The sequence below is a fragment of the Dasypus novemcinctus genome, chromosome 15, assembly GCF_030445035.2.
Source record: "Dasypus novemcinctus isolate mDasNov1 chromosome 15, mDasNov1.1.hap2, whole genome shotgun sequence".
NCBI lineage: Eukaryota > Metazoa > Chordata > Mammalia > Cingulata > Dasypodidae > Dasypus > Dasypus novemcinctus.
In genome coordinates, this window is record NC_080687.1 from 11493106 (window position 1) to 11512513 (window position 19408).

Below are 19408 nucleotides of genomic sequence, written 5' to 3' on the forward strand. Positions count from 1 at the left end.
TATTAATTTTTTTTGTTAAATTATGCATTGTGTCCTAGTTTATGGCAAGGATCAGAACCATTTTTCTTTTTGTCTTAAAAAAATTACACCTTAACATTACTATAAATATAAATTTAACACTGCAAACTACAAAAAGTTTGTGCAGTAGAGAGATCCTTTTAAAAAGTCTTCAGACTTTTTAAATGACATTTTTTCAGTGTCATCATATGTAGTAGGTAGTCCAGCTTGTTAAGAAATTAGGTTCTCTTTGCAGCTCTGAGTAATACATAAACTAAGGAGCTAATGCTCCACTTTGCCTGTAGAATATCTGTGGAACATCTGTATTGGTTACCTTTCATTAAATGTTAAATAAATCAGAAGATCTCTTTTTCCACGATAAGACCTTTTCTAATTCAGGCATGGCCTTCGAGGGCAGAAGGAGAGGAGGGCTGGGTAGGCTAAGGTAAGACTGCTTTCATTTTTCAAGAATAGTGTAAAAAAGCAGAAATATAGTGACAAATATATGTACTTGCAGATACATTTGCAGATCATATATCTGATAAGGATCCAGTATCCAGAATAACTAAAAACTCTTACAGCTCAACCAAAACATAAATAATCCAATTTGAGAGTAGGCAAAAACCTAAATATAAAAGCCAGAACCATAAAACTACTAGAAGAAATGTAGGGAAATATTCTAAAGACCTTGTGGTTGGTTTCTTGGGCCTTATATAGCCAAAGCACGGGCAGCAGAAGAAAAAATAGATAAATGGGACTTCCTCAAAATTAAACACTTTTGCACTTCACAGGACTTTGTCAAAAGGGTGAAAAGGCAGACAATACATTGGGAGAAAATATTTGGAAATCACATGTCCAATAAGAGTTTAAAATCCATAATATATAAGGAGATGCTACAATTCAACAATAAAAAGACAAATGACCTGATTTTAAAAACAGGCAAAGAGGGAAACGGACTTTGGCCCAGTGGTTAGGGCGTCTGTCTACCACATGGGAGGTCCGCGGTTCAAGCCCCGGGCCTCCTTGACCCGTGTGGAGCTGGCCCATGCTCAGTGCTGATGCGCGCAAGGAGTGCGGTGCTACATAGGGGTGTCCCCCGCGTAGGGGAGCCCCACGCGCAAGGAGTGCACCCATAAGGAGAGCCGCCCAGCGCAAAGGAGGGAGCAGCCTGCCCAGGAATGGTGCCGCCCACACTTCCCGTGCTGCTGACGACAACAGAAGCAGACAGAGAAACAAGACGCAGCAAAAAGACACAGAAAACAGACAACCGGGGGAGGGGAGGGGAATTAAATAAATAAAAATAAATCTTTAAAAAAAAAAAAACAGGCAAAGGATTTGAATAGCTGTTTCTCTAAAGAAGATATCCAAATGACCAGTAAGCACATGAGAAAATGCTCAACATCACTAGTCATTAGGGAAATGCAAATCATTTTCCATTGACTGGTAGTATAGAAACATAAATTGTCAATTATTTCTGTGTCTTAGTGCATATTACTTAGTTTCCCCCACACTTAGTTTCCTTAAGTTTAATGAAAAAAGTCCTTAATTCCATCTCTGTGACTATAATTTTTATTATCCTTATCTGTGGAAGACTTTCACCTGTTAGTCTCAGACAGTCCTACAGGAGCCAAACACACAGTTATATCTTTAAAAACCTTTGAAGTAGCTGACCTTACTACATATGCACCCATACTTGTCAATTTCCAACTATTGACAGGTTAGAAACACTAATAATGATTCTCCCAAAAATCAAGAAGGCATACCCAGTTTTCTTAGGGATAATATCTTTTTAACTCTAAAACACATTAAAAATTTAAAATATTTCTGAATCAGAATACATCTTATAATCTATATATATATTGTATATAGGAATGTTTTTTATTCCTATAAAGTTATTAAATTGATTTTTTCTTACGGATATGTAAATTACATACCATGTATTTTGCCCTTTTAAAGTATATAATTCAGTTGTTTTTAGTATAAAAGTTGTACAGCCATCACCACTGTCTTAATTCCAGAACATTTGCATTACTCCAGAAAAAAACCCATATTAGACCTCTACATTATCAGAACTCTACACTCCCACCCCCAACCCCCCAGCCAACACTAATCTACTTTCCTTCTCTATAGACTGACTTTTATGGACATTTCACATAAATGGAATCATACAATATGTGTCTTTTTTGGTCTGGCTTCTTTCACTAAATAGAATGTTTTCAAGGTTTTTGTTGTAGCATGAATCAGTATTAAATTGCCTTTCATGGCTAATATTCCATCATGTGCATATCTGTTTTATCTATTGATGGACATTCAGATTTTTTCTACTTTGGCACTATAATGAATAAGCCTGCTTGAACATTCATGTTTTCATTTCTCTTGGGTACATACCTAGGAGTAGAATTGCTGGGTCATATAGTACATCTATGTTTAACTTTTTGAAGACAGCCAACTCTTTTTTCCACAGTGGCTATACCATTTTACAGTACTACCAGCAATGCGCAAAGGTTCAAGTTTCTCCACATCTTCACCAACCCTTGTTATTGTCTATTTTTTTCAGTAATAGTCATCCTCATGGGTACGAAGTGATATATCCTTGTGGTTTGAATTTGTATTTCCCCAATGACTAATGAATGATCTTGAGCATCTTTTTATGTGATTTTTGGTTCTTTCTCTATTTTTTCTTTAGAGAAATGTCTAAATCAAATCATTTGCCTAATTTAAAATCAAATTATTTGCCTTTTCATTGCATTGTTAGAGTTCTAGACTTTTTCCAGATACATGATTTGAATATGTTTTCTCCCTTTCTGAGAATTATCTTTCGCTTTCTTGATAGTGTCCTTTGAAGGACAAGCAATTCTAGTTTTTATGATGTGCAAATTATCTATTTTTTTCTTTCTTTGCTTGCATTTTCAATGTCATATCTAAGAAACCATTGCTTAATCCAAGGTCATGAATATGTACACTGATGTTTTCTTAAACATTTTTTAGTTTTAGCTCTTCCATTTAGGTCATTGATCCATTTTGAGTTAAATTTTGTATATGGCCTGAGGTATGGGTCTAATTTCACTATTTTGCATGTGGCTATTCAGTTGTCCCGGTATCATTTGTTGAAAAGACTATTCCTTCCTCATTAGATTATCCTAGCATCCTTGTTGAAAATCAGTTGACCATAAATGTATGGGTTTATTTCTGGACTCTCAATTCTTTTTACTCACAAATCTTCTGGACTCTCTTGTCCTTTTTATCCATTCTGTCCTTCACTATCTTCTGATTCAAGTGTTTAACCCATTTATTTTTAATGTAATTACTGATAAAGTAGATTTATGCCTGCCATTTTGCTATTTGTTTTTATATATCTTATGTCTTTTTTATTCTCTTCTTCTGTTAGTGACTTCTTTAGCTGATCTAAATATGTACCTGAATACAATTTTGATTGAAACATTCTTTGAGAAATGTACCAAACTATTGCTCTTTCCAATGCTTTTTTAAGAATTCATCTACTGTGTGGAGTTGGAAGTGCTTCTTCGTTTGACTGGAGCTCAAGACCAGATTTATGTACCATGGTGGATACTTCTAGGTGCTTTTTGCATAGAAGTCATTACCATTCTTTTGTTGCTCTGCAAATGTTTATTCTAGTAAACACATTTTTCCCCTTTCAAATCTGCAAACCACCTGATATTCTCTCTCTAGATGTCCTGGAGCTTCTCATCGGAGAGTTGCCCTAGAGAAAAGGAAAACTAGTAAAACTCAGACAGAGATTGAGAGTGAAAATGGACCCACTGTAGTAGATCATCCAGGGACTCTGTCACCAGAAACAGACAGTTCGGGGATGGGAGCAGTGCCTGCCGATCGGGACTTTACATCAGCATCTCTGTCGACATGGGCTGAGGAACCTGGCCTGGACAACCCCGCCTTTGAGGAGAGCGCTGGAGCTGACAGTGGGTGGAGTTTACCTCCTTTCATATCTAATCTCTTTTCCAAATTGGGTATCTTCAAACTGTTTTCCTTTCTTCCTTCTACTTCCTCCCACTCTCCCAACATAAACTTTTTTTTCTCTTAAAAAAGTAACTATGGAGATATAACTTACATACTACAAAATTCACTGTTTCAAGTGTGCAGTTCTAACAGTTTGCATTTTTTAAGTGAAAAAGTCCTTTGCCCCAGAGGAAGATGGTCCTTCATCCCTTTTCCGTTATGGTCCATGAACTCACTAGTCATTAGCATTGTTCTTTTTTTTTTTGTTTATGTGTTTAGTATCTTGTTTGCCTCTTGACATGAGGAATAAACAACATTAAGAACACCCAAAATAGTAGCTCAGATTAAGTGCTTACTCTGTGCTGTTTTTTTGTGCTTTTCTTTAACGGGTGAGAAAACTGAGGCTTAGAGAAACTAAATAATTTGCTCAAGCTCATCCAGCCAGTAAATGGCTAGATATATATCAGGTCCAAAGCCATGCTTCCTGCTACAGTGCTTCTCTGATACCAGCCATTACTGTAACCATGTGGTCTGCTAGGAAATAAATAGCTCACAGTCAAACCTTGATTATAAATCTCAGTAGCTGGTCTTAGGCATTTACTTATAAAAATAATTCTCTTTTACAAATTCTATACAAATTTAAATTTCCCCTTCTACAGTCCTAAACCTTTTTCATCTCTCAAGGCTAAATTCAAGCTCCCTGGCCTCCCTGGACCTTGATGTGCCTACTTTCCCAAAGCCCCTAGTGTTTTCATATCACAGAGTCAGTCTTTTATTTATACTGCCTTGCATTGTTTTACACCTATCTCATGGGCCACACTCTCTTACCACTTGGGAGTGAGGTGACTTTTTCTTAATATTCCTTAATCTGATCACAGTGTCCCTAGTTGCATGATACAAAGTAGCTACTTTAATTATTTAAAGATTACTTTTTTTGTTCTTTTTTTCTTCCCCTCCAGCTCTTTGACCCTGCTGTTTTTGCTGTGTCCATTCACTGTGTGATCGTCTGTATCTGTTTCTCTTTTTTGTTTGTTTGTTTTCTCATCTTTCTCCTTTAGGATTCACCAGAATTTGATCCTGGGGACCTCTGATGTGGAGAGAGGTTCCCTGTCAATTGTGCCACCTCAGTTCCTGGTTTCTGCTGCACTTCACCTTGACTCTCCCCTTGTCTCTTTTGTTGCTGCATCATCTTCCTGCACGACTCATTTGGCGCGGGCACTGACTCACTGCTCAGGCACTCGGCCTGCTGCGTGGGCACCTGGCTTGTCACACTGGCTCACCACGCAGGCACTCAGCTCACCAAGCAGGCACTCGCATGTGCACTCGGGTCACCATGAGGGCACTCAGCCTTGCCCTGCGGGCACCCACATGGGCACTTGGCTTGCCGCACAGGCACGCTTTTTCTTCTTTTTCACCAGACAGACCAGGGATTGAACCTGGGTCCTCCAAAATGGTAGGAGGAAGCCTTATCACTTGAGCTACATCCGCCCTGAAAGAAGAAATTTTTAGATAATTTTAACACATAGATCTTTTCTGTAATTCTGTTTCTTATCCAGTGGTATTGTTGAATTTTTAAATAGTCTATTAGCATAATAAGATAACTTATTTACTTGAAGATAATCAGAATTTAAATGTTTTTCTTTTTTCTCTCTCATTTTTAACTTGACAGCTGCACAACAGCCACTTAGTTTGCCAGAAGGAGAAATAACCACAATTGAAATCCATCGGTCTAATCCTTATATTCAATTAGGAATTAGCATTGTGGGTGGCAATGAAACTCCACTGATTAACATTGTTATCCAGGAAGTCTATCGAGATGGGATAATCGCCAGAGATGGAAGACTCCTTGCTGGAGACCAGATTCTTCAGGTGCCAATTTTAATTATTCTGTTAACTTGTATCTTTCTGTTCTTCTGTATAAATTGTAAAACTTAGAAAACTGTGGGCTTGTGGAAACTGAATAATATAAATATTAGCTTTGTTGTTTTTATGTGTAAAACCGATTAGAATTATCTGCATTTCTTCTATTTTCCTATGTATATATATTAGATATATATTTTTTCTCCCTACCTCTAATTTCAAACCCATTTATAATTCAGCCCCGGGTGTTCAGACTTTTCTGAGTAGCCTGACCCTTCCCTGCTGTGGACTTCATGATGGGTTATTTCAGTACTACCTTCACCTGTCCTGAAATTCTTTCCTCCCATTGGCTTTATCCCAAGCCCCGTTTGCCCATCCATCAACTGCCTTCGTTGTCTGATATATCCTTCTCCACACCACTTGCTAAAGTTAGAAAAGGCGGAACCATACAGCACTAGTTGCTTATAATTTATATAACAGAATTTAAGATGGTATTTTAGTTTGCCAAAGAGCTGCCAATGCAAAGTACCAAAAATGTGCTGGCTTTTATAAAGAGAATTTATTTGGGGGTAAAAGTGTACAATTCCAAGGCTATGGAAAGTCCAACTCAAGACACCATAAGAGGTGCTTTCTCACCAGTCAGCTGCCACATTTTGAATCAAAATGGGCGATTTTTGCCAGGGTTTCAGCCTTCCCTTCAGGTTTCCTCTCTCAGGATCAGCTGGTCCACTTTCTTCCTGATTTCAGCTGCAAGCTGGCATAGGACTTGTCTTTTTCCAGGCCTCCTGTGTCAGTCTCGGTTGTTTCATATTCTTCTCAAGTTCAGCTGTAAGCTATCAGGCGTATAACAGGGCTGGTCTCCTCATGAACTGCTCCATGCCCAGCCTCTTGGAGGCTTTGTGCTTAAGCAGTCATCTCTCTTGCTCACTGCAGTGTCACATATGCTGGCTCCCTTTTTCCTCCTCTCTCTATGTGAGTCCATTAATGTCAGACCAGCATGGAGGCCAGGACTCAGCCTGAGTCACACATCAGTGATGTAGTCCAATAAAAGCTTACAGCAACACTTAACAGGTAATCTAATCAAAGGCCCCTCAAACGAATTTAATGCAATCAAGAGTGTTACACATAGAGGAATAGATTAGTTTATAAACATAATCATTCTCTTTTGGGGATTTATAAAATAATCTCAAACTGCCAAAGATGAGATAGAAAAAAATTTTTGTCATCTCTCATCAACTCCCTACTGCAGCTTTCCTCATTTTCATTTGATATCACCCCTACTTCTTCCCTTTCATGATCTCTAGGAAGAAATAGGTATTCCAAAAAAAGAACTAGCCTGGCACAAGATAGTATTTTACTAGAGGGCATGTGGAGACTGAGGGGATGGGATGGTGAGAATTCTACTGTATAGGCTTAGATGATAGTTGAAGCTAAAAGAATAAATGACTCTTGGAGAGAGAAGAAATGTTTGTGAACAAGAAAAAAGGATTTTTAGGAACCCAAGCTCTAGGCCTCGTCCCCTATTGATTTAGTTGTTCAGTCTTTCACTGTGATCTGTTGATACCTTCCCCTTACTTTGATTTTCCATGTAACCTCTCTAGTCTAAGCCTTCACTGCTTCATATTTAATTTAGTAGGATATCCCATCAAATACTTTTGCCTCCCATCTCTCCTCCCCCAAATCCGACATGACTGTAGGGTAATGTATTTGTAACACTGCTTTCCTTGCATGGATATGACTCAAGGATCAAGCCCAGACTTGTTCCAGGCATACCAATTTGTTCATTAATTTATTCATTTAATAAAAATGAATTTGAATAAGAGAATTCTGAAAGCAGCAAGAGAAAAGTGATGTATAAAATATAAGGGACACCCAATAAGATTCCATGCTGATTTCTCATCAGAAACCAAGCAAGCAAGAAGGCAGTGTTATGATATATTTAAGATACTGCAAAAGAAAAACTGCTAGCCAGGATTCATATCTGGCAAGATTGTCTTTCAAAAAGAAGGACGAGTTTGAATATTCACAGATAAACAGAAACTGAGAGAGTTTGTAACCAAGAGACAACTTTACAGGAAACACTAAGGGGAGTGCCACAGCCTGAAAAAAAAAGACAGGAGAGAGAGGCTTGGAGGAGTCTAGAAATGAAAATTATATCAATAAAAGTAACTAAAAATGTAAAACAATGAAAATAAAATATGAGCAATAAAACCCAAAGGTCAAAATGGGTAAAATAAGAACTGCCTTTACAATAATAACATTGAATGTTAATGGACTGAACTCCCCAATCAAAAGACATAGACTGGTGGAATAGATAAGAAAATATGAGCCATCTATATGCTGAGACTCACTTTAGACCCAAGGATACCAATTTTGAAAGTGAAAGGCTGGAAAAAGATATTCCACACATGCAGTAACCAAAAAAAAAAAAAAAAGCTGGAATAGCTATACTTATACGGGCTGAAATAGACTTTAAAGCAAACTGTTATCAGAAACAAGGAAGGACATTATATATTAATAAAAGGGGCAATTCACCAGGAAGAAATAACAATGATATATGTGTATACACCTAACCAGGATGCCCCAAGATACAAGAGGCAAACACTGGCAAAACTTAAGGGAAAAATAGATATCTCTACAATAATAGTTGGAGACATCAATACACCACTCTCGGCATTGGATGCAACATCAGGCAGAGGATCAATAAAAGAGCTTGAATAATATGATAAATAGACTAAACTTAATAGACATTAACAGAACATTTCATCCCAGAACAGCAGAATATACATTCTTCTTAAGTGCTCCTAGATTTTTCTCCAGGGTAAACTATATGTTGGGTCACAAAGGAGATCTCATTACATACAACAAGATCAAAATTAAACAAAGCACTTTCTCTGATCATAATGGAATAAAGTTAGAAACCAACAAGAGACAGAAAAAGGGAAATTCACAAATATATGGAGATTAAACAGCACACTCTTCTCTTAAGTAATCATCGTGTTAAAGAAGAAATTGTGAGAGAAATCAGTACATATCTCAAGACAAATGAAAATTAAAACACAACATATCAGAACCTATGGGATTCAGTGAAAGCAGTCCTGAGAGCGTAATTTATAGCCTGCAATGCTGACATTAAAAAAGAAGAGCTAAAATCAATGACATAACTACACAGCTGGAGGAACTAGAAAAAGAACAGCAAACTATTCCCAAAGCAAGTAGAAGGAATGAAATAAGATGAGAGGAGAAATAAACTAAATTGAAAACAAACAAAAAATAGAATTAACAAAATCAAAAGTTGGTTCAAGATTAACAAAATTGACAAACCCTTAGCTAGACTGCAAAAAAAGAGAGATCAATAAATAAAAAATAAAAATGGGGACATTACTACTGACCTCACAGAAAAAAGAGACCATAAGAGGTTACCATGAACAACTGTATGCCAATAAACTAGACAATATAGATGAAATTGAAAAATTCCTAGGAAAAATACAAATAGCCTACACTGACTCTAGAAGAAATAGAAGACTTCAACAAGCAATCACAAGTAAAGAGATTGAAACAGTCATCAAACAATTCCCAAAAATGAGAAGCCCAGGACTAGATGGTTTCACAGGTAAGTTCTACCAAACATTCAAAGAAGATTTAGTACCAATCTTGCTCAAGCTCTTCCAAAAAATTGAACAAGAAAGAACACTACCAAACTCATTCTATGAAGCCAATACCACCCTAGTACAAAATCTAGGTAACGATATTACAAAAAAAGAAAATTACAGACCCATTTCCCTAATAAATACAGATGCAAAAATCCTCAACAAAATGCTTGCTATCGAATCCAACAGCACATTAAAAGAATTATTCATCATGTTAAGTGGGCTTTATATCAGGCATTCAAGGAAGGTTTAACACAAAATCAGCACAAATCACAACATTAATGAAGAAAAATCACATCCTATCGATTGACACAGAAAAGGCATTTGACAAAATACACATCCTTTCTTGATAAAAATACTACAAAAGACAGGAATTGAAGGAAACTTTCTCAAAATGATAAAGGCCATATATGAAAAACCCACAGCTAACACTGTACTCAATAGTGAAAGATTGAAAGTTTCCCATTGAGATCAAGAACAAGACAAGGATGCACACTCTCACCACTGGTGTTCAATATAGTGCTAGAGGTTCTAGCTAGAGCAATCAGGTACAAAAAAGAAATAAAAGGTATCCAAATTGAAAAGGAAGAAGCAAAACTTTCACTATTCACAGATGATATGATCCTATACTTAGAAAGTCCCAAAGTATCTACAACAAAGCTGCCAAAGCTAGTAAATGATTCCAGTAGAATGTCAGGATAGAAAATCAATACAAAAAATTCAGCTGTGTTTCAGTACACTAGTAATTCAAAATCTGATAAGGAAGCAAATTACATTTGCAATAGCGAATAAAAGAATCATATATTTAGGAATAAACTTAACCAAGGATGTAAAGCAATTATATTCAGAAAACTACAATGCATTGCTAAAAGAAAGTTTAAAAGACCTAAGTAATTGGAAGAACATCCCATGCTCATGGATTGGAAGACTAAATAGCATAAAGATGTCAGTTCTACCCAAACTGATATACAGATTCAATACAATCCTGATAAAAATTCCATGAGCATTTTTTAAACAAACGGTAAACACAATTTTCAAATTTATTTGGGGAGCAGATGTGGCTCAAGTGGTTGAGCTACCACCTCCCACATACGAGGACTCAGGTTCAGTTCCCAGTGCCTCCTGGAAAAACAAAAATGAACAGCAAGCAATACAAACAGAAAAACCAACTCAGGAAAGCCAATTGGCTCAGTTGTTGAGTGCTAGTGTTCAAGGTCCCAGGTTCAATCCCCAGTCTTGGGTACCTCAAGGGGAAAAAAAATTATTTGGAAAGATAAGGGCCCCCAAAAGGCCAGAAGCATCTTAAAAAGGAAAAGTGAAATTATAGGACTTTTACTTCTGTATTTTAAATCATATTACTTAGCTACAGTAGTAAAAACAGCATGGTACTAGCATAAAGATAGACACATAGACCAATGAAATTGAACTGATGGTTCAGAAACAGACCCTCACATCTATGGTCAAGTGATTTTTGACAAGCCGTCAGACCCACTCACTCAGCTGGTAAAAACAGTCTTTCAACAAATGTTGCTGGGAGGAATGGATAGCCATAGGCAAAAGAAAGAAAAAGGACCCCTATCTCACACTTTTACACAAAAATTAACTCAAAATGGATCAAAGACCTAAATAATAAAAGCTAGAATCATCAAGCTCCTAGAGAAAATGTAGGAAAACATCTTCAAGACCTGGTAGTAGGTGGTGCATTCTTAACTCTTACACCAAAAGCATGAACAATGAAAGAAAACATTGATAAATGGGATTTCCTCAAATGTAAACACTTTTGTGATTCAAAGGACTTCATCAAGAAGTTGAACAGGCAGCCCACTCAATGGGAGAAAATATTTGGAAACCACATATCCAATAAGGGTTTGATTTCCATTCTATATAAAGAGATCTTACAACTCAACAATAAAAGAGGAAGCAATCCAATTTAGAAATGGACAAAAGACTTAAATAGACATTTCTCCAAAGAGCAAATACAAATGGCGAAAAAGCACATGAAAAAATGTTCCGTATCACTAGTTATTAGGGAAATGCAGATCAAAACGTCAATGAGATGATATCTCACACCACATAGAATGGCCATTATTTTTTTAAAAACAGAAAATAATAAGTGCTGGAGAGGATGTGGAGAAATAGGAACACTCCTTCACTTTGATGGGATCGTAAAATCGTGCGTAGTTTACGGAAGATAGTTTGGCGGTCCTCAGGAAGCTAAATATAGAACTGCCATATGATCCAGCAATTCCTCTACTAGGAATATATCCAGAACTGAAAACTGACACGAACAGACATCTGGACACCAATATTCCTAGCGGCATTATTCACAATTGCCAAAAGATGGAAGAATCCCAAGTGTCCATCAATGAATGAATGGATAAATAAAATGTGGTATATACATATAATGAATACTATACTGCAGAAAGAAGAAATGAAATCAGGATACATATGATAGCATGGATGAATCTTGAAGACATTATGCAAAGTGAAATAAACCAGACACAAAAGGACGAATATGGCATGGTCTCACTAATGTGAACTAAATATGAAGAATAAACACATGGAGTTAAAACCTAGAGTATAGGTTATTAGGAGATAAGAGGAGGGTTGTGAAGGAGTACTGATGCTTAATGCCTGAGAAGTTTTAATTAACTTGACTATGAAAGTGTGGAAATGGATAGAGTTGATGATAACACATTATAGTGAGCAGAACTAACACAGCTGGTTTATAAAAGGGATTATGACTGAAAAGGGTAGTCTAGGGATACATGTCAGTTGAAAGAAAGCTAAAGAATAATCTAGTGACTGAATGACACAGTGAACCCAGAGGTAGATGAGAATTGTGGTTGATAGTACAAATGCCAAGAATGTCCTTCTGGAAACTAGAATGAGTGTATTTCACTATTTCAGGTTGGGAGGAATATGAGAAGCATGGGAAAAATACAATTAATGTAACCTATGGACTGTAGTTAACAGCAATACTGTAATATTCTTGCATCAGTGCCAAAGATGCCCTGTGTTAAAAATAGGGGACTATGGAAGAAATAATGCCAAATGTACACTGTGGACCATAGTTAATGGTAATAGTCTCATGATGGTATCTCATAATCTATAACAAATGTCCATGATGGTGTGGTGTGTTGGTGAAAGACTGTTGTATGGGAATTCTATACATGTGCATTATTTTGTAAGTTCATAACTTCTATAATAAAAATATATTTTAAAAATTGTATTGAATACTTAAAATCTTACAAGTTCTAGGCTTTGTACTAGTGGCTGGGGATTTAGAGCAAAAAACAGTCCCTGTCCTCATGGAATTTATGAACTCCTGGAAGAGTCCCACATAACAGTTCCCTTTGCTTCCCTCCAAGCAGCTCGTTTTCACATTTCTGCCTGCCCTCATTTGGGCTCCTTTGTCCTCCTCAGTTCTTAAAGCTTTGTTCAACCACTCAAGCCTATGCTGAACTCTCCTTATTGTAATTACTGAGAGCATTTATTGCTTTTCTCTTCATCACTTTGCACATAATAACAGTAAATCATTTAAGTGTTTTACATATGAATAAACTATCTTTCTCTGGTGATTGCAGCCACCTGAAAGGTAGGGATTGTGATACAGATATTTCATCTGACCCTTATATATAATAAATGCTCAGGAAGCATTTGCTGAATCAATAAAGAATGAATTTGGATATGACATTCTGTTAGGAATAACCATCTCCTTTAATAAAACAAAACTTAGAACCTCTAGGAGTTTTAGCTCTTAAAAGGAAATCTCCAAATGGGGAAAAAAAAAACAAGGTTCCAGAGCAGACAGGATTGACCTTTCCATTGAGGCTTTGGGCTTTGGTTTCCTCTCCCACCTCTATGCTGCCTCTTAGGATATATTATCCTTTAACACTTGGGCCCAGAATCCTTACTTTGATTGCCTTTAACATGGCTGAGGCAGACTGGATAGGAGAATACAGGAAGCATAACCAACCTAGCTTACATAAAATCAGGTTTCTGATTCTTCCACTCCTGCCTATTTGCTATTTTCCAGCCACTTTAAGGTAAATCTCTGGCTGCATATGCTGGCTCTACTTTGAGGGCACCTTACCTCCATTCCTTACTGAGCTCCTGACCCGATTCTGCACAGAGGAAGTCTTATAACTGGTTTTCCAGGAGCATCTTCCCAGACATATTGACACTTTGGTACCCAAGACCAAGAAAGCCAAATTTCCATTTTTGACACCTACATAGTGTTTCTTTCTCCCACTTCTGGCTTTTCATAACTGTAATTGAAGTGCACGTTTATTTATTTTTAACCCAGGGTTACATTGATTTTTGTGTTTTGTTCTTTGTTACCAGCAATGTGCCAGCATTAAGTATTAACAATTTTATATCTTCCTAATTCTTTGTAAATTTTCATGGTAAAAACAAGTACTTTGTTTTTATTTACATTTCTCTGAATACATTGAGGTAAAGCATTTTTTCAAGTTTCATTTATCAGTAGACTTTTTACTCTTCTACTTTGAAGTCTTTTTTAGTAACATAACTCAACCTTTATACCTCAAATGAAATTATAATTATCAAAATTATTGACTACTTTTGAGAACCCAAAGCTATAGCGTCTACATTGTAGAAATACAAACATATTATTATTTATGGACACATATGTATTAATAACACTAAATAGTCATCTTAAATCCAGTTAATGATTCAACTTGATAAGAAAACCATAAATATATAACCTGATGAGTGGAGTCACAAAGGGTAATCTTTACTCTTGTGGGCTCTGACCTCTTGCTGGTTTGGTATAAGCTGGTTAAATAATACAGTAAGCTGATGTGAAGAATCCCAGAGGCATTAGGATGGTTCATTTGCAGATCATAAACGTAGGCTATGCGATAACAATATGTGACTTTGTTTTGCCTGCATTAAAAATATATACTGTTCTATTTAATAGTCTCTTTCCGAAGGAGACTCATACAGCCTGAGGGCATTGGTTACTCTTCAAAGATTCATGTACAACCTTTTGAGCAGTTTTTAAGAACAGATATTACTGTTTTAAATTATGTCAGTGTCACTTAAAATTAATAGAACTTTTAGAACATTATTAAGAATAGATATTTTATTGTCATCAATAATTTAGCATTCTCAGTTTATTGCATTGGTAAAGAAACATATTTAGCCAAAAATGTGAAAGAATTTATTGTGCAATAGTGCTGTTTTTACAAAATCTAGAAACAGTATTTAATTTGGTCTCTGCTTTATTCATATTTCATGGGCAACCATGCATTCTGAGAGGAAAAATTTTTTGCCAGTTGTAGAATATTCCTCCACCTGCTTCTCAAGATAGTATGAAGATACATGTTTGCTGGCTGAAAAAGACAACTAGATTTCAACCAGACATTTAGGAAAGTCATTTGTGATATATCTGAATGTGAAATTAAAAAATGTGAAGCTAGAGATAAGTAGTTTTATATATGACTAACCATGAATGATTTTGACTAATGAATCCATGTCAGCCTGTTTTTTTAGAAACTGCCATGAAATTCTCTTCTTGAGCCTATGTTATTCAATGATCTTATCAAGGACTTAGACAGTTACTAAATACATAGATGTCACAAAATGTAGAATAGAAAGTTTGTGTGTGATATCTATGAATTTGATGACTGAATTTTAAAAGATGTCATCCAGGCTAGTTCAAAATTCTTAACCCTAGATAAATACAGTGGGGGAGACCTCAGTGATGTTACTTATCCAAGGAAAAGTCGCTATACTTATTTCAAGGTTACAAAGTTTTATAAAGTATTTATGTATATATAAACACATGTGTTAATAGAAGAGTAAAAACTATGATTATCTGCTTTTCTTTAAAATTCAGTCATCTAAAATAAGGTTATATACCTGGAATGTACTACCGTCCTTAAAATAAAATTCAGTTTATTTTCTCTAGATTAGGTATATTTCATTTAGAAAAGCAAATTTGTAGTCTTCTAGAACTTTAGTTTCCGTTCCACTTCATTAGTATTTCATTAATGTTTGCCATATGCTAATGTTACCTCTTTATGCTCATACTGATCCTATGAAGTAGATAGAAACACATTTTACAGATGCAGAAATGCACTCAAGTTGTCTAACTTGCCAGGGTCACCCAGTTAGTACGAGGCAGAACCAACGACTAACTCAAGACTTTCATTAACATCTGTGATTCTAGCCACTGTTTTCTATATGATGTTTGTCATTATAAGTTAGGAACTGTATTTTAGAGTGGTTTTCTTTATAAATGACTTTATAACATTTTAACTGTATTAATTTCCTTTGGGAATGTTATAGAAACATTTCTACAAATTGGGAAAATCATTAATTGGTCATAATTCTTTTTCTAGGTCAACAACTATGATATCAGCAATGTATCCCATAATTATGCCCGAGCTGTCCTTTCGCAGCCATGTAGCACACTGCACCTCACTGTACTTAGAGAGAGACGCTTTGGCAACCGAGCATGCAGCCATCCTGATAATATCTCTCCACGAGAAGAGATTTTCCACGTAGTTCTTCATAAACGGGACTCTGGTGAGCAACTTGGCATAAAATTAGTACGAAGGACAGATGAGCCAGGTGTTTTTATTCTCGACCTGCTAGAAGGAGGACTGGCTGCACAGGACGGGAGGCTCAGCAGCAATGACCGAGTCCTCGCCATCAATGGCCATGACCTGAAGCATGGAACACCTGAGCTTGCTGCCCAGATCATTCAGGTAAATTCCTTTTTACATTCATTCGGTATGCTTAGCCTTAATTATCATATATCAGTATTTGCTTTTATTGGCAGATAACATAAAATTTCAGGGGAAATCTGATATTTTCTTGGAAAATCAAGCATGACTGTATTCTTCAAAATCCATAGTAGTACATCTTCATTATAGATAGGAGCTTTTCTAAAAACTCTATACCCATAAACTTTTGGGCTGGCTATTTATAGAGTATAGGCACTATAATTTCTCATTCATTTCTCGTTAGATTTCTAGGCTCCACCTAATAAGCCAGACATAACAGATGGTAGTGTCCACACTTAACAAGAAAAGAAAATAAGGGTCAAAGGAGTTGTGATTTACCAAGGTTTTAACAAAGCTGGTCTCTTGACTCTCTTTACCGTAAGATTAGGAGGAAAAATATTTTTTATTAAGACTAATTCTTATCTCTAAAGAGTTTTCTTTTTTAGGAATTCAAAGTGTTTCAGACATCTGTCTTCACAGTATGCCTCTCAAGTAGGCAAGAATAGGCCTCACTGAGGAAATATGTGCTTGAGCATTAAGTTAGAGAAGTTGAAAAATCATTCAGAGAAGATCTACAGGTTCTATAACATGCCATGGCACTTAATGATATGTTCATCTTCTAAAGAGTTAAGGGATAAACAAAACTGTGTTTTTCTTAAAGTAAGTACAACAAAACACTGTAAAGGAAAACAAGCGTCAGAAATTAAGATTGATTTATAGTCAATGAAAAATGTGTATATACACAGAATCAAATAACATAATGAAAATTTAAGACTGTACAAAAACCCAAGCCCAACTCTCTTCCTTTCCCTCCTTCCTTTTTTTAAACTTCTTTCTTGGTTCCATATGGCCTTAAGAAAACAAACACACATACACAGATTGCATTGAGAGGCAATTCAGATATTGATCTCATTTCATAGACTTTTAAAGAAATTGAGTGCCTTAAAATTCCCTCAGATCAAAGACGGTATTAGCATATGTGCCTCTGGATATCAGCCAGCTGCTGCATCTGCTGAAAATAGTTCATTTTGTAAGAGTAGAGATTGGAGGGAGTAGGAGGCAAAAAATAAAGAAATAGGAGACAGAAAGGAGGGGAAGGAAGAAGGAGAGAGAGGAGGGGAGAAGGAAGGGAAAAAAGGAAGGGAAGGAGGAAGGAGAGGAGGGGAGAAGGAAGGAAGAAAAGGTAAGGAAGGAGTAGTTAAGAGATTTATTTGAGGCAACATAGGAGAATTAAGTAGACTTTATAATGTGAGATGTCAGATCAATAAGGAAGAAAGAAAGAGATGGACTATGCAAATTTTAGGCGTTATTTCAATATGATAACCCCTAAATAGGTAGCCTTCACTAAATATCTAGCCAAAAATATGGAAAATATAGACACACAAATAGAAAATATATTTTAAGTTTACATGATAATATATTGTATTTGAATTTTCATAATTGCACCATATTTTATACTATAATTTTTCCCAAACTATTGAAAACTGAGGTTGCCAAATTTAAGTTTCTTTTTGAAAATAATTAAGTCTTATTGTTTTGGGATTATGAAAGTAACATACTCCACGTAAAAAGAATAAAAAAGAAAAAATACAGAAAATAAAGAAGAAGGCATTGAAAATTATATACACTCTCAACCCTAAGTAATCAACATCTATGTTTTAGTGAACATCACTCCAAACATTTTTTGTCTGTGTTCACAGATAAATATTTACATATTTACACAAATCCTTATACATGCACTCATCTTGTAAATGCTGTTTGTCATTTTCTCTTTATGTCAACAATATGTGGAAGATATCGTAGCAAGAAAGTAAATATAGACTCACGTCATGATTTTTAATAGCTTTATAGTAGCCGTGGACCATAACTTATTGACAGACTTTAATATTTCTTCAGGTTTAAGATATTTTGCTAAGCTTTCCTGCAGAAAGATCGTACCAATTTATACTCCACAGAAGGTCATGCCCCTCAGTTAGGAACTCTGGGTATTGTCATTTGGGTATCCTGCATTTTTAAAATTCTTACTTTAACAAAATTGCTGTTTTTAAAACCCCAAATTTTAGATACTTGGTCAGTTTAAAGTTATCCTAAACCCAAGTGTTAGTCCATCATTTAAATCCTAAATGCCACTTCCATCACATTCACAATATTTTGTCATTCATGCAATCTAGAAAGATGGAGGATTTCCTTCTGTTACTAGATTTGCATAACAAAGAGTTTTCCAGTAAAGCCAAAATACTGACCTTGGAGTATTTGGTGGTAATGAGATGTTGAGCAATGATGAAAATGATTTTGTATGTTGAAATAAAGTCACAAATGGAGTGTCTCACTACTTCACACTGTGCCATTTAATAATATGAAGTATCTGCATTTTAAATATTAGGATTCTAAGCATTCTACTTTGGTATTTACCTTTTAGTTCATGTCCCCAGACTCCAAGCTCTAGGAGTCTGGCTTGTGTTAAATGCTATTCCTTCAATTGTTTGGAAGAACTTGTCTGAAACTATTTAGTTCAATAAGATTCTTGAATAAGGAAATGATTTTTAGTAGGACATTAAAATTGGCTATCCTGAAGACTGTGGGAAGATGGCAGAATATGGAGCTTCAGGATTCAGTTCTTCTACCAAAACAAGTATCAAACAGGCAGGAACTTTCTAAAACAATTATTTAGAAACTCCAGAGGCCAGAAGAACATTGTAAAATATCCAGGGAAGAATGGGAGAAAGAGACTGTTAACAAAGACATACTCTCTGGGACAAAAGCCTATTGGCTTCAAAACTTGGGAGTGGGAGATCTTTTTCCTAGGAAACAGGTGGGACAACCAAACTCCTGTAAACAGGGAACTTCAAAACAACTAAGAGATTAAAGCCCAGGCCAAGACAAATGCTCAGAAAGTCAGGGAAAACCCTGTAAACTGCATTTGCCTTGGGAAGATCTTCGTAATAAGAGGGTTGAAGCTCAAGAAAATCTGTTTTATCACCAACTGGTCAAAAATCAAGAAACAGACATCATAGGGAATAAATCCCAAAATTAATGTTTTAAAATATAAAAATGTACAGTATGCAACGAAAGAGCACAGACAAGGAAATAGTAAAAGTTGGCCCATCCAAAGGAAGAGGACAAAAGTCCAGAAAACGCCAATGAAGAAGGTGGGAATGTAGACATACC

The 19408-nt window shown here is 36.0% G+C and overlaps 1 protein-coding gene across 1 annotated transcript in view; it reads left to right on the forward strand.

Annotated features, from left to right (window-relative positions):
• LNX2 (ligand of numb-protein X 2) overlaps positions 1-19408 on the forward strand; it is an 81320-nt gene that overhangs the window by 41861 nt on the left and 20051 nt on the right. Inside the window, exons 3-5 of the mRNA XM_004458519.5 lie at positions 3688-3935; positions 5642-5841; positions 15854-16222. Of these exons, the coding sequence (XP_004458576.1) occupies positions 3688-3935; positions 5642-5841; positions 15854-16222 (817 nt within the window). The remainder of the gene's footprint in view (positions 1-3687; positions 3936-5641; positions 5842-15853; positions 16223-19408) is intronic.